This window comes from Pan paniscus, chromosome 3 (assembly GCF_029289425.2).
Source record: "Pan paniscus chromosome 3, NHGRI_mPanPan1-v2.0_pri, whole genome shotgun sequence".
Classification (NCBI taxonomy): Eukaryota; Metazoa; Chordata; class Mammalia; order Primates; family Hominidae; genus Pan; species Pan paniscus.
Window position 1 is genome coordinate 41,155,549 of NC_073252.2, and position 14,843 is coordinate 41,170,391.

A 14,843-nucleotide genomic window follows, 5' to 3' on the forward strand; every position below is an offset into this window, starting at 1 on the left:
TGTATCTTTCTGGGAGGACACAATTCAACTTATTAATATAGTGAATGTACTCAGAGATACCAGAACTGTTTGAGGGTAGGGAGAAATCTTCACCACACTATACTCTCAGGTTTTAGCCTAGGGCCAAGGACACAGAAGGAGCAATACATGTGTGCTCAAACAGACCAACAAATCAGTAAACCAGTTAATAAATGGCATATACAGCTACTTTTTTAAAAGGAGAAAGATTTATAGTTTTATTATAGTAAACAGAGACTAAAAGAACAGAAGTTGCCTAACCACTTCTCTGTTATAGAATTATAAGAAGGGATGCTGAACTTACAGCTTGCCTATACATCCAATTTCAGGCATATCTAATTCCAATATCTCCATGAAGATCTGTCTGGAGAAGTAAACCTCTTTAATCTAACATGATCAGAGAATATCTACTGAATGACTCACTACTTTGGGCTGGATTCTAACATAAATTCTGAGAATACATAGTAAGAATGACATACGGTCGCTGCCTTTAAGGAACTCACAATTCTAGTGGAGCCAAAACAACCTTACATTACAAATGCCGAGGGGCATGTGCATTGATGCTCATTGATCATTTCTCTGCTTTATTAAAAAAAGTGCCCAAAACATTTTACTTACATACCCCTTTTATCCCAAATGTGCAGAATATTCTCCAATTTCTGCTACAACTACTAACTGCTACAACAAGAGACACTTCAACCCTTTATCTCTACCACTGCTAACTGACATGTCCTTTCAGCATTTAGGGTTTGGCCTGGGTCCCTCTCCTTCCTCCCCACCCCAATGCTAGGCTATCACTCCCTAATACCAAAGGGCTTGGTTCTATCAGCTTATTTTTTCTGCTGATCCGTCCTCCCACCATCCACTCTCTTCTAACCCACTGCAAATAATGTCTTGTCAACTATGAAACCATGTTAGAAATGTACATAAATCCGAGTAAACAGGCCTTGAGTAAGGGCCCAGAGAGTCTTCAATAAGTGAATTGAACGTGTTCCAGTATATGGACAACAGGGAATCTATCTTTGGTTTCTCAAAAGGCTTTCACCCTTTTTTTGGCTTCAAATTACTAATCCAGTTCTCCCCTCACTCCCCTGCACCACAGTGCTTTTCTATGTTAAGTACTAATCACAACCAATTTTGTCTAATTTTATGTTTAATTATTGTCTGACTTCTGCAATAGAATTTCAGCTCCTTGAGGCTATAAACCTCATGGACATATCATTAGCACAATCCCTGGTACATGCTGCACGTTATTAATAAATATCTTCCTCTTCTAACATTTATGAGTCCTTACTGCCCCAGGCACTGTATGAAATACTCCACATGCTTTATCTCATATAATCTTAGAGTTGGCCTAGCAAGAGAAACATCACATCATGATGCCTTCCCTACAGTGCACACAAACAGCTTTCAGGTAAATAAAGAATTTAAATGTAGTAAGAAAACACACACCCACACACACACACACACACACACACACAACAACCACCCTACTTTCCCCTATATAAACCTCATTCTCTACAAAAACAGAGAACAAATTCTCTACTGATTTCTTATTTCTTAACCCAGGACTTGGATTAACTGATTCTAGGGACTCTCATGAATACTTTCATTCTCATTTAATCCAAACCAGTAAATTTACATTACTCAAATACTTTTTCTTTCTTTTTTTCCCCACACAATATAGAAATATGGAATTATTCAAAGACTTTTATTAAATGAATTTTTATCCTTCTTTCTGGCCAAAATTATTAGGAAAACTATCTGCAGTATGAAGATTTATACAAACTCATAAAATATTAATGTTTAAGGCTATTTTTGTTTCACATAAAACCTTCATTATTTCTCTCCTCCATAAAATTCAGTGCTACAGAGTTAATAGCATACAGAAAATTTACTAAAATTAGACTTTAATTTCAAATTATTATTTAGACATGAAAAAAACCAACAATGTTGACTATAAGACAAAAATCCCAGTTTCATAGCAGCGAGTGGCAAGTTTAAAATGGTGCTTATTTTTAATTTTATGTGCAATGTATAATTTACTGTAAAAACTAAATCATATAATTAATGGAACTCACTCACTATGAGAATTAGCTAAGATGCTAGTTGTTGATCTGACACCAGGGGGCAGACATTTTGCTTTAACTCTAAGGTTAGTTAAGGTATTCTAAATCCTTTAGTTAAGGGACTGGAGACCTTTCTTTGGGAATCATATTACCATAGGAATTTCCAACTTTAAAAAATTAGTAAAGTGCCTAGAGATTAAACAGCAGTTAAAAACACTTAACAGCTGTGATCATGGAGCCTCTGACCACTAATGTGTACTGAACTTCCTATGTGAGGGTCATCAATCTGTTAAGCAATAGGTCCTAAACAGACACAGCACTGGGGCTCAGGAGCTTCCAGTCTAGGGCTGGAAGTGAACATTAATTTGCTATTTATTCAGATGGGGCAAGGTGGCTCATGCCTGTAATTCCAGCACTTTGGGAGGCCAAGGCAGGAGGATCAGCTTGAGCCTAGGAGTTTGAGATCAGCCTGAGCAACATGGGCAACATAGTGAGACCCTATCCTACAAAAAATAAAAAAAATTAGCTGAGCATGGTGGCTCATGGCAGTGGTCTCAGATACTTGGGAGGCTGAGGTGGGAGGATCACTTGAGCCCAGGAGGTCGAGGCTACAGTGAGCTATCATTGAGCCACTGCACTCCAGCCTGGTGACAGAGACTTTGTCTCAAAAAAAAAAAAAAAAAAAAAAAAGGATTTTCATTCAAATTATTAAAGAACTGAAATGGTTATTAGTGATACAAAGGAAATGCACTGTCCATCTTCTTCACATACCTCACAGAAGAAACACAGAGCCAAAGAAGGCTTGAGATGAGGAAATATCTCAAAATGCAAAGCACCTTGCTAGATGCTGAAGGGCAGTGGCTCTCAACATGGAAGCATGTAGGTGTCTTTTATTTTATTCTTAGTAAATACTAATTAAGAAAAGAACCATACTGTAATGAATTCAATACAGTTTTTTTTTTTTTTTTAAGACGGAGTTTTGCTCTTGTCTCCCCAGCTGTGCACTGGCATAATCTCAGCTCACTGCAACCTCCAACTCCCAGGTTCAAGCGATTCTCATGCTACAGCCTCCCGAGTAGCTGGGATTACCGGCACCCACTACCACGCCCAACTAATTTTTGTATTTTTAGTAAAGACGGGGTTTCGCCATGTTGGCCAAGCTGGTCTTGAATTTCTGACCTCAGGTGATCCTCCCACTTCGGCCTCCCAAAGTGCTGGGTTTACAGGTGTGAGCCACTGCACCTGGTCTCAATAAACTTTTAAAGAAACTTGTGTTTTAATAGTCTCAAGAGCATCTATATATATTAATATTTGAAAAAGAGTCACACACATATAAAACACATGGTGTACATACAGACTGAAATATCACTTGATTCCCAAGAGGTCTGAGGCTAGGAATGACTACAGTGTGTGACAGATATAAAAATGATCACCAGAAAGACACTGGAGACATTGCTGTCACCTCAAAAGAGCCTTAGTTCTAATGGAGATAAAACAAATGTGCACAGGAGTTTCATATAAGATAGAATGTAAAACACAAACTCCAGCTCCAAGGCTCAGGAGGGTGTGACATAGTGATGTGGCAGGCAATCAGAGGCTTCATGGTAGAAGCAGTGGAAAAATGGTTCAGCAACTCTCGTGTAAATATAATAGAAATGTTCTCTTTTGTACCTACAACAAGGCACTCATATAGAAGATGGAAGAAAGGGTGGCCAGAAATAGCCTATGTCTGGATTGTTTTCTTAACCTTGGGTATTTAGCCCACAGCATACTTAACAACTGTCAAAGATGTGGTGCCCAGACCCAAGTCAGCAAGCTTGCCCCAAATCAGGCAGCTACGAAACTGGACTAAGTCACATATTCTTCTAGTCACACATTCAGGCTAAGGACATTTGGCTCCTACCTGACCAGAGCCGTGGTCTCCATGCTGAGATATAACTTAAATTTTTATTTGCTAACAGTCACTTTTCAAGATAAATGTGCATCTACTAGATTTGTATTTGGTAACAGTCACCTTTCAAGACAAATGCATCTATCCACCTGTGAGGCCATTTAGTGAGACTGAAAAGGAAGCCTGAATACAAACCACTAGAGAAAAACACCGTCTTATCAACAAGATTTTACTCTAGAAAAAAAGAGAAAAATATTCAATCATATTTATAATTAAATTAGTATTTTTTTTTAAAATCAAGCATTCCTGAATATTTTCCTTGGGAAAAAAAAGCGTGGAAAATTACTTCACAAATGTCAATCCAACCGTCAATCATGAAAAGGGTTTTTTTGCAAGGTAGCTGGATCATATAAGCTTTCTGTGGTTCCTTCCTATCCCTATCCTCAATTCCACAGTTCCTTGACCATATGAGTCATCATGAAAATTATGAAGATTTTATACTTACAAATAAACAAGCAAAAGCTCATTTTCTCCAAGATTCCATTTCAGTTAGTAACTAATTCGTATACACATTAGATGAAAAATGTTCTAATTCAATACAATTACGGGAAACAAAAAAAATTGCTCATTAAAGTCAATGAACTGCAGATTAATAAGAGTACTTGGAACTCATGATTTTTTTTTTTTTAAAAGAAAACTATGAGATACGCAGGAAAAGTAATGATAGAAAAGGCCCTAATACTGGAGCCAAAGGATTCTCAGCCTTTCCTGGCTCCATGACCTTGGGAAGTTTCTTCCACTGAGATGGTTTCTCATCTGCACAATGAGTTCGGGTAACTTGATGAGCTCTGAGTTTTTCTAACACTCTCTAGTTTAAGAATCTGGAAGGAAGGCTATATACTTTTTTCTGCTTAACAACATGTCTCAAAAAAGCTGTATAATAGAATCTGTACAATTAATTTGAGATCTCTAGAAATTAATATTTTTATGGAGTTGCTAGCAACTAAAAGACTTGATGTCCAACATACAACAGACAATCTTTGGACACATAAAAGAATTTTAAGATGGCCCTAAGATTCCTGCATTCTGATGCACATGCTCTGAACAGTTCCCTCCCCCAACTATAGGCAAGACCTAGAAATATCCTATTGTGATTATGTTGCATTGTAAGGTGAAGGGATTTTACGTATTTATTTACTTATTTTTATCTCTGAATTCTGAGCTTCAAAGGATTTTACATATTTAATTAAGATCCATAGTCAACTGTTTTTGTTCTAATTTAAAAAGAGACTATTCTGTATTCTGGATGGGCCTGACCTAATCAGGCAAGCTCCTAAGAGAGAAGCAGCAGCAGATATTCCCGTGCTGGCCCTGAAGAAGTAAACTGCCATGTACAAAAGGAGGCCACACAGCAAGGACCAAAGGGCAGCCTCTGGGGATGGAGAGTGGGCCTGGCTTATAGCTAGCAAGAAAACAGGGACCTCATCACACAACCCCAAGGAAATGAATTCTGCCGACAAGTGTGCTTGGAAGAGGACCCCATGTCTCAGAAGAGATCACAGTCAAGGCTGAGCTCTTGATTTCAACCTGGTGAGACTCCCAGCAGAGCATGCAGCTCATCCATATTCAGAGTTCTGACAGACAGAAGCTATGGACGTTGTTTTAAGCTGCTACATGTGTCATTATTTGTTATGCAGCAATAGAAAACTAATATAAGACACCTAGGTTTTTTGGAACAAAACCAGGAACTACTTGCCTATTTCACCACTAGCTGGAATTTTCTTTTCTTTTGGAGACGGAGTCTCACTCTGTCACCCAGGCTGGAGTGCAGTGGCATGATCTCGGCTCACTGCAACCTCCGCCTCCTGGGTTCAAGCAATTCTCCTGCCTCAGCCTCCTGAGTAGTTGGGACTACAGGCGCACACTGCCATGCCTGGCTGACTTTTTGGATTTTTAGTACAGAAGGTGTTTCACTATGTTGCCCAGACTGGTCTCGAACTCCTGAGCTCAGGCAATCCACTCACCTTGGCCTCCCAAAGTGCTGGGATTACAGTCATGAACCACTGCGCCTGGCCCTAGCTGGAACTTTCTTAGTCTTTTCTAGTTCATGCATTTCTGGAAAGGATTCCCTATCTCCTCATTATTTCTTTTGCATCCACTTTGGATTCATTTACTTTTCTACAACTCTGGCTGGAGAGAGCAGCAGTAGCCAACCCACTATGGGCATGAGAGAAAAGGAAGAATGCCCACACAGGACCCACGAGGGGGCACTGCAGAGCCAATGAGTGTCCAACTTGGGTACAACTATTTGTTTCAAGGATGCATAATACCAAGGAGGGGAAAGTTTGGGACAGTGTCAAAAACAGTAGAAATTATAGCCCTAAAGTTAGATAGATCTCTCCTTTATTTTGTGCAATCTAATGGATTGTGCTTGTGGTCTCAAGGCTTAACTGCTGCACATGGGCATAAAATGAAATTTGAATTGTATAGCTTTGGGTATAAGGACCAAAGAAGGCAATAAGAAATGTCCAAAGGTACTATTTCCCCAACTCAGGCTTTTTCTCAAATTTATTCCAGCTTCCAATCTCTTTTCTTGACTAGGAGAGATTTCAAGTAAGTTTCTTGAAGTGGGATGAGAGAACCACCTGCATTAGATTCATTTAGAAATTCTTGTTAACAATGAAGATTCTTGGGCCCAATTAAAGACCCTGCTGAATCAGAATCTCTCTGGGATGAGACTCAGGGAATGCACATTTATAACACACTGAATCTTCTGCACACTAAATTTGCAAGCCAACAATCTACCTTGGCCAAGCCCATCCTTTTATAAATGAAGAACATGAGGCCAAGTAACTTGTTTATAGTGCTAGGGTTAGCAAGAAAGAGAATCAGAATTAGCTTTGGGAGGCTGAGGCAGGCGGATCACGAGGTCAAGAGATTGAGACCATCCTGGCCAACATGGTAAAACCCCGTCTCTACTAAAAATACAAAAATTAGCTGGGTGCGGTAGCACACGACTGTAGTTCCAGCTACTTGGGAGGCTGAGGCAAGTGGAGGTTTACAGTGAGCTGAGATCGCGCCACTGTACTCTGGCCTGGCGACAGAGTGAGACCCCGTCTCAAAAAAAAAAAAAAAAAAAAAAAAGAGACAGAGCAAGCCAGAATTAGAATCCAGAATGATGTAAAATCTACTGATGTTGATTGGGAAGCTGAAAATGAATCAGTGTTGTTACATTTTCCCCACTAATATTCTCCTCCATTAGTACAGATAATTAAGCATTAAAGATAAAATGACTTCGTAGTGACAGCAATATGCAAACACATTAAGGAAAAAAATTCCACTTCACAAAGGTCTGTGATTAGTTCATTTGGGTTGTATGCATGGTCCCTGCTACCAACAGACAATGAGGCCACCATGATGATGTACCTCATGTGGTCTGCCCATACTCACTCCAATTGGAGCCCCTGTAATTCTTCCACTGCAGCAGTTACATTCTTGTTTGGGGGCTATGCTTCTCCTATACGCAGAACAAGCAGTAAAGTGGAATATGCCTTAAAATGCCATTCAACTTGCCAGGCACAGTGGCTAATGCATCCCAGCACTTTAAGAGGCCAAGACAGTAGGGTTTCTCGAGCGTAAGAATTTGAGACCAGGCCAGGCGCAGTGGCTCCTGCCTGTAATCCCAGCACTTTGGGAGGCCGAGAAGGGCGGATCATTTGAGTCAGGAGTTCGAGACCAGCCTGGCCAACATGGTGAAACCCCATCTCTACTAAAAATACAAAAATTAGCTGGGCGTGGTAGCACATGCCTGTAATCCCAGCTACTCGGGAGGCTGAGGCCTAAGAATTGCTTGAACCCAGGAGGTGGAGGTTGCAGTGAGCCGTCACACCATTGCACTCCAGCCTGGGCAACAAGAGTGAAACTCAAGATAGATAGATAGATAGATAGATAGAGAAGGAAGGAAGGAAGGAAGGAAGGAAGGAAGGAAGGAAGGAAGGAAGGAAAGAAGGAAAGAAGGAAAGAAGGAAAGAAGGAAAGAAGGAAGGAAAGAAAGAAAAAGAAAGAAAGAAAGAAAGAAAGAAAGAAAGAAAGAAAGAAAGAAAGAAAGAATTTGAGACCAGAGACCAGCCTGGGCAATGTAGCAAAACCAGCTCCCAATGTAGCAAAACCCTTAGGAGGTCAAGGCAGGTGGATTGCTTGAGCTCAGGAGTTCAAGACCAGCCTGGGGACCACAGTGAAACCCCGTCTCTACCAAAAATACAAAAATTAGCTGGTCTCTACCAAAAACACAAAAATTAGAGGTGATACACACCTCTAGTCCCAGCTACTTGTGAGGCTGAGGCGGGAGGATCACTTGAGCCTGGGAAGTTGAGGTTGCAGTGAGCTGTGATCACGCCACTACACACCAGCCTGGGCAACAGAGACCCTGTCTCAAAAAAAAAAAAAGAATATCAGAGTTCCAAAAGTCCTTTCACTTATCCAAATGCAGCAAGTACAAAAGTAGCAAACCATTCCCCCTCAACATGTGACAGGCTCCTGCCATGTACCTGGACTTTAAGGAGTCACTCTGTCCTCTCTAGGGAACTGGGATGGCCCTTTGTCATGCCCTTCTAGCCTGACCTGCAGGGTGAAGGTGGATAAGTATGAAGGCAGACATGGGGGACCCATTACCTAGATTTGGGGCTATGAAAATACTAAGCAGCTGACATTTTATTGAGCACTTACCATGAATTAACTAGATGCTGTTCTAAGTACTTCATGTCTATTACTCATTTAATTCTCAAAATTCGCCATTTCACGGTCCAGGGAAATGAGGAACAGGGAGGCAAAGTGACTTGCCTCGGTTCATAGAAATAAATGGTGGTGCTGGGATTCAAGCCCAGGCAGTCTTGCTCCACGGCCTGTGCTCTTAACCATCACACTATTCATTCTCCCTTCAGAACAGACACCAGAGCAAAGATGATTTAAAAGTGTTCTTGCAGTAATCTACCCTCGCATCCATATTCTGAAGAGTACTGTTTTTCGAAAAAAGAATGAAATGCACATTTTTATAATTTAAATGTAAAATATTGGGAAATAGCAGATATTTCACAGAAATTCTCTTCCCTATCATTCTAGGAGGTAGGTAAATATTATTTCTCTCAGTAGTGGACAAAACAGCTAAAGCTGACTTAGTACAATGTCACAGGGAGTCCAAGTTTCTTAACGAACAGTCCTGTTAATTATGACTTTTTTTTTTTTTTAAAGACGGAGTCTCACTCTGTTGCCCAGGCTGGAGTGCAATGGTGCCACCTCTACTCACTGCAACCTCAACATCCTGCATTCAAGCAATTCTCCTGCCTCAGCCTCCTGGCTAGCTGTGACTACAGGCGCATGCCACCATACCCAGCTAATTTTTGTATTTTTGGTAAAGACGGGGTTCCACATGTCGGCCAAGCTGGTCTCGAACTCCTGAACTCAAGTGTTCCTCCCGCCTCGGCCTCCCAAAGTGCTGGAGTTACAGGCGTGAGCCATTGTGCCTAACTTCTTTTAAACTATGGTGTTTTTGATCCCTGAATCATGAGGTTTCTTCTAAGGGAAAAAAAATTGTAATTGCAAAACTGCTAGTGAGTTCAATGGTTAATTAAATGATCCAAAGAGAATCCATCGTCAACAACCATCTGGTTAAAGTGCTGGGGGTGGACTAATCCTCAGACTATGCAAAACTTGGTTTTGATCTTTAGAAGCCAAAGAAAGCAGCAGTGCACAACTACCTGTGCAAGGGATGGCAGGATGAGGTTTAGAAGCTGAGGGCTCATCAGTATACACACTGTACGACACAGACACAGAAACCCTTTCTCAGTAGAAGCAGGGCAATGGTTGTCATGGATGAAATCCCAGGAGCTGCACTCCTGGGAAGCTGGCCAGTGTCTGGATCATTAACATTTGTGTGTCTTACAAAAGTTCATGTGACTGAGCCCAGAGTCGGTTACCTTTTGAGTGAGTTCAGAGTCTTCTTTCTACCTTTCAGGGAACTTAAAGGACTTAATTTCTGAGAAAAATAGAAGTTGATCATGGAAAATAAGCATCAATTTTGGGATTTTGAAAGAAGTTAAGTGGTCCCTGGCCAAAGGACCTCCTCCACCAAAGAAAGGAAGGGTGGGGGGGTCAGGGAGGTCAGGGAGGCCAAATTCCCTGACACTCCCACTCAAGAACATTTTATTCTGTGAAAAGAATACAGGCCAGAAATGGTTTTCTGGTTCACCGTGGAGTGATAAGCATTCTTCTAGAGCTATCTAGGCCCCTGGAACCCTCAAGGAGTGGAGTAACAGCTAACAAGTAGCAAAGGGGCAAAGAAAAACTGCCCAGACAAAGCTGGGAATTCAGTGCATTGCTTATTCTTATTTATTTATTTTTTTTTTGGTAAAGAATAGTTTGCATAAAGAGGCTGACATACCCCAGTTCTCATGTTGTGGGGAGTATATGAAATTAATTTTAAAAATACATGGTACTAGATATTTTTTTAAATCACACCCTCTTGGTGAATACCGTATTTAGCATTTACATAACAGTTTTGATCTCTGTTGTAGTTACAGATGATTTTTTTTTTTTGAGACAGGGTCTCACTCTCTTGCCCAGGCTGTAGTGCAGTGGTGTGATCATGGCTCACTGCAGCCTCAATCTCGTGGCTCAAGTGATTCTCTCATCTCAACCTCTCAAGTAGTTAGAACTACAAGGCACCACCACACCCAGCTAATTTTTTTTTTTGTAGAGATGAGGTTTCACCATATTGCCCAGGCTGGTCTCAGACTCCTGGGCTCACACGATCCTCTTGCCTCAGCCTCCAACGTGTTGGGATTACAGGCGTGAGCCACTGTGTCCAGCCCCAGATGACTTTAAATTTTACGTTTATCTATGTTTCCTAACTTTGTCTTCAATGAGTATGTCTTTTTTTAAAAAAAATGCAGTTAATAAATTAATAAAATTTCAATCTATCTATTTAATTATTTAAAAATAATTAAACAACCCAGTGGTAGGAAGCTATGTTTAATTGAGTTACCTATGGTCCATTTCAGCAGGATTATTTATTCTTAGTAGAAAAGTAGAGCTTTTCAGGCGGTTACATGAAGAACTGTAGGACCTAAGTATGCAGCAACAGAGAGCACAGGGCCAATTGTGGGGTGGCTCTGATGAAGGCAAGTCTTTTCAGGTTAGTATTGATTTCATTATCTTTTAAAACCCACTTTAGTTATATTGAATTTCATGTTCAATACACTGACTAATCCACAAACTGTAATAAAGGGGAAAACAAAAACCAGGTCCATTTCAGTCATTAGTAAAGGCAGATTTCTTACCAGAAACACTGAAATTAAAATAGTATTTTTTTTATTCTGTTGCAATTTCACCACACCAACTCTCTAAGTATTAAAACAACAGAAAGATAATGACACAAAATTATCCAAATTTGAGTTAGAACAAAGCTGGGGAAAAAGATGAGTATCAGTAATTTCTAGAAAGTTGAGCAAAGCATTTCTAGATATAGGTCAAATTGGGCAAGAAAAACATCACTGATAATAAGCTTGCTGATCCAAATTATCTTAAGTACAGACATTTTCAACTCCGGTAATAGGTTGTCCCAGAGAAGAAATAAGTGACACATAAATAACAAAAGAGAAGTTTTGTAAGGGCTCCTAGTTCTATTCGAAAAACCTTTAAGCTCCACAGATCACAATTTTCAAACTTCAATACCTGACCACACAAGAAAGCCAAAAACTTGAATTTGAGACAATCTTCTCAAGCTACTCCATCAACTCAAAATTATTTATTTCCTCCATTTATGATTCCCCTGCCAGTCTAATAAAATAGTAAGGCTAAAAAAATTCCAAAACAATCCAGAAGCAAGATATAACCAATGAAATACTGTATGTAATAAGAGACTACTTACGCTCTCTGGTTGTCACCATGCAATCCACTCCCAACTCATCTGCTACCAGCATCCTCCAGGTTTTTGAGCTACATTTCTCAGTAGTTTTCTATCCTTCTTCACATGCCTCCAAAACAGCTTCCCATTCAAAGCAAAATAAACAGCTTCAAGTGTAAACAAGAATTTAGTGAATTAGCCCAAGTAGAATCAGATTTTGTGTGGGAGAGTACACATAATGCACACATACTCATTTGCCTGGACATTACATTGCTGAAGTTCCACGTGCAAATGGTATCAATGCTTCCTTGTCTGGATGAGCTGGGAACGAGGCCACTAGGAAAAATGTGTTCACACTGAACTGCCTCCAGTTTGAAAGACACTGATGCAGGATCTGACTTACTCCATTCAAGAGCTGAGATCTAGAAACAGGGACATCTGGTCCTGGAATCTACTGCATTAATCCATCACTCATGAGTGCCACCTAAATAGCAAAGTCCCTTACACAGCCCTCGTGAAAGCACTGAAGAAATCATTCAAAAAGATCTTTATTTCAAATTGCTTGAATAAACATGCAGGTGTAAAATAATGAAAAATTATTAAGATAAATTTAGGAAACAAAGATTCTTTCCAAGGTTCTTAACCATCAATACGGCAAAGGAGTACGACAGGAATGGGGGAAATTGATTTTGTGAAAGGCTATTAAAGAGAGTGCTATTCTCATCAGAAAGTCCCTCCCCTTTTAAAACGTAATCAATAATTTAAAGCAAAGCCAAAAATCATATCAGTTAAAAGGACCAGGACATTTCTTTTTGCACAGTATAGGAGGAAAATTAAATTAGTGTCTCTTAAGAAATTACTATTATCCTTAAGAGAAGTAGTAGGTAAAAATTTTAACTCTTTTCCACAGCTTGCCATTTTACTCACTTTAAAAGAAAGGGTTCAAAGTTAAACAATATGATACTAAGCATATCATCAAAATAATAATAAATTTCTTTTATTACTCAGATATCTGATTTCCTGCCAAAGTTTAAAAGATTTATTTAAAAGTTAACAGGCATAAAACATACTTCAGCATTTGGCAGAAGTTGTTTTCTTTCTCAGTTTAGCAATTTTTAAAATGTAAAGTTACACAATCATCAGCGGGAAGCTTTGACGGTTTGATTACAAATTATACTGAACCTATTCTTCATTTTAATGTGCCTCGTTCTCTTTAAGTATTGATTTGTGCCTAAAGGATAAGATGGTCTATTTCATATTTCATTTTTTTTTAGATTTGACCTTTCAATCCAATGGCTAACTCTTTGAAATGCATTTAAAATTAGATAGTCATCTTTTCTGCAAAATGAAGGACTGCACACAGTCTCTGTGTGTCTAACTCTCCGAACTAGGACGTGAGAATTCTCATGAGGGTTCTGGTTGATGGCCACAAAATGGAAAAGGCAGAAGAGCTTCGGTAAGTAGATATGTACCATCATGTTTGTGAGTGCCCTGTTTCTAGAACTCTTTTAAACTATAAATGATTCTGTGAGCCATTAAGCCTCTCTCTAAGAATCTAGCAGATTCATCCTAAGCATGTGTTGAATGGTCACCTCTCTAGAATGGAGCAGAAGGGAATTAGAAAGGAGAGAAGGGTAAATAAAAGTTAAGGTCCCTCAAATGCTAAGATTCCATGGTCTTCCACCATATTAAAATGAGATTTTTATATTCAAACATTAGTGTTCACCAGATAAAATTGATCTCTCCAAACCTCACTGTCCTTGTCTGAAAAATACGAATAATTACAAGCAGGATTATTTTGTGAACTAAATGAGATAATGGAAATGATCAGACAGTTCATATGGTGAGAAACAAATGGTCACCATGACTAAGTGACTATGCCCCAAGGATAACTCAAAGCCAATTCTGTCACAAGAATTCCAAAGTCATATCAAAGCCACACACAATACCAACAGCACCAGAACCAGACTTAACCCAAATGTGTTATTCCCATTGCACTTGTGCTGGAAGTCTTTATTTTGATGCATATGTACTTGAATTCAAATTAATTAAAGTTTACTACTTCCCAACAACCCACTCTTTTGTTTTAAAATGCCAGGGGCTAGGCCAGGAATAGTGGCTCATGCCCTGTAATCCCAGCACTTTGGGAGGTGGAGGCAGGCGGATCACCTAAGGTCAGGAGTTCGAGACCAGCCTGGCCAACACGGTGAAACCTTGTCTTTACTAAAAATACAAAAAAATTAGCCAGGCATGGTGGTGGGTGCCTGTAATCCCAGCTACTCGGGAGGCTGAGGCAGGAGAATCACTTGAACCCAGGAGGCGGAGACTGCAGTGAGCCAAGATCGTGCCACTGCACTCCAGCCTGGGCAACAGAGTAAGACTGTCTCAAAAAAAAAAAAAAAAAGCCAGGGGCTACTATGCGGTAAAAATATAATTAATATATTTTTAAAATAATAAAAATATAATTAATATTACTGTGATGAATGATAAATAAATAATGAGTTTTCATTTGCAATCCAAAGTCTTTTTTTTTTGAGACAGAGTCTCACTCACTCTGTCACCCAGGCTGGAGTGCAGTGGCATGATCTTGGCTCACTGCAGCTATCCCATGTTGCGATGGGATATCCCACTGCAGCTATAGGAGGCAGCTATCCCATGTTGCGATGCCTTGCCTCTTCCTATACTTTTCAGTGGCTTGGTGGCAGAAGGAAAAGCCAAGCAAAGCTCAGAGAGAATGGTTTTCCCCCTCAATTGGTCGCTGATCACACTAGATTGAACATGAGAAATGGCTTCCAGAGGTCGATGCCTCCTCTGCAGAAAACGTTCATTTCCTGGGAGCAAAACCAAAATCTCTGCATCTAAAAATCTATACCTCCCAAAATTATGGGCTTTATGTCACCACTTAGCTTTTGTAAAAACAATGTGCAGATGAGCTTAGAGGAAATCAATAAAATGCAAGAGTTTT

General features: G+C 39.8%; 1 protein-coding gene across 16 annotated transcripts in view; it reads right to left on the minus strand.

Moving 5' to 3' along the window:
- Window positions 1-14,843, minus strand: part of APBB2 (amyloid beta precursor protein binding family B member 2) — a 403,357-nt gene that overhangs the window by 161,428 nt on the left and 227,086 nt on the right. Inside the window, exon 1 of one of the 16 annotated variants that reach the window (XM_055111304.2) lies at window positions 11,903-11,969. The exons of the other annotated variants lie outside the window; for them this stretch is intronic. Coding sequence (XP_054967279.1) covers window positions 11,903-11,954 — 52 coding nt within the window. The 5' untranslated portion in view covers window positions 11,955-11,969. Of the gene's footprint in view, window positions 1-11,902; window positions 11,970-14,843 lie in introns of those variants that run through there. 16 annotated transcript variants of the gene reach the window in all.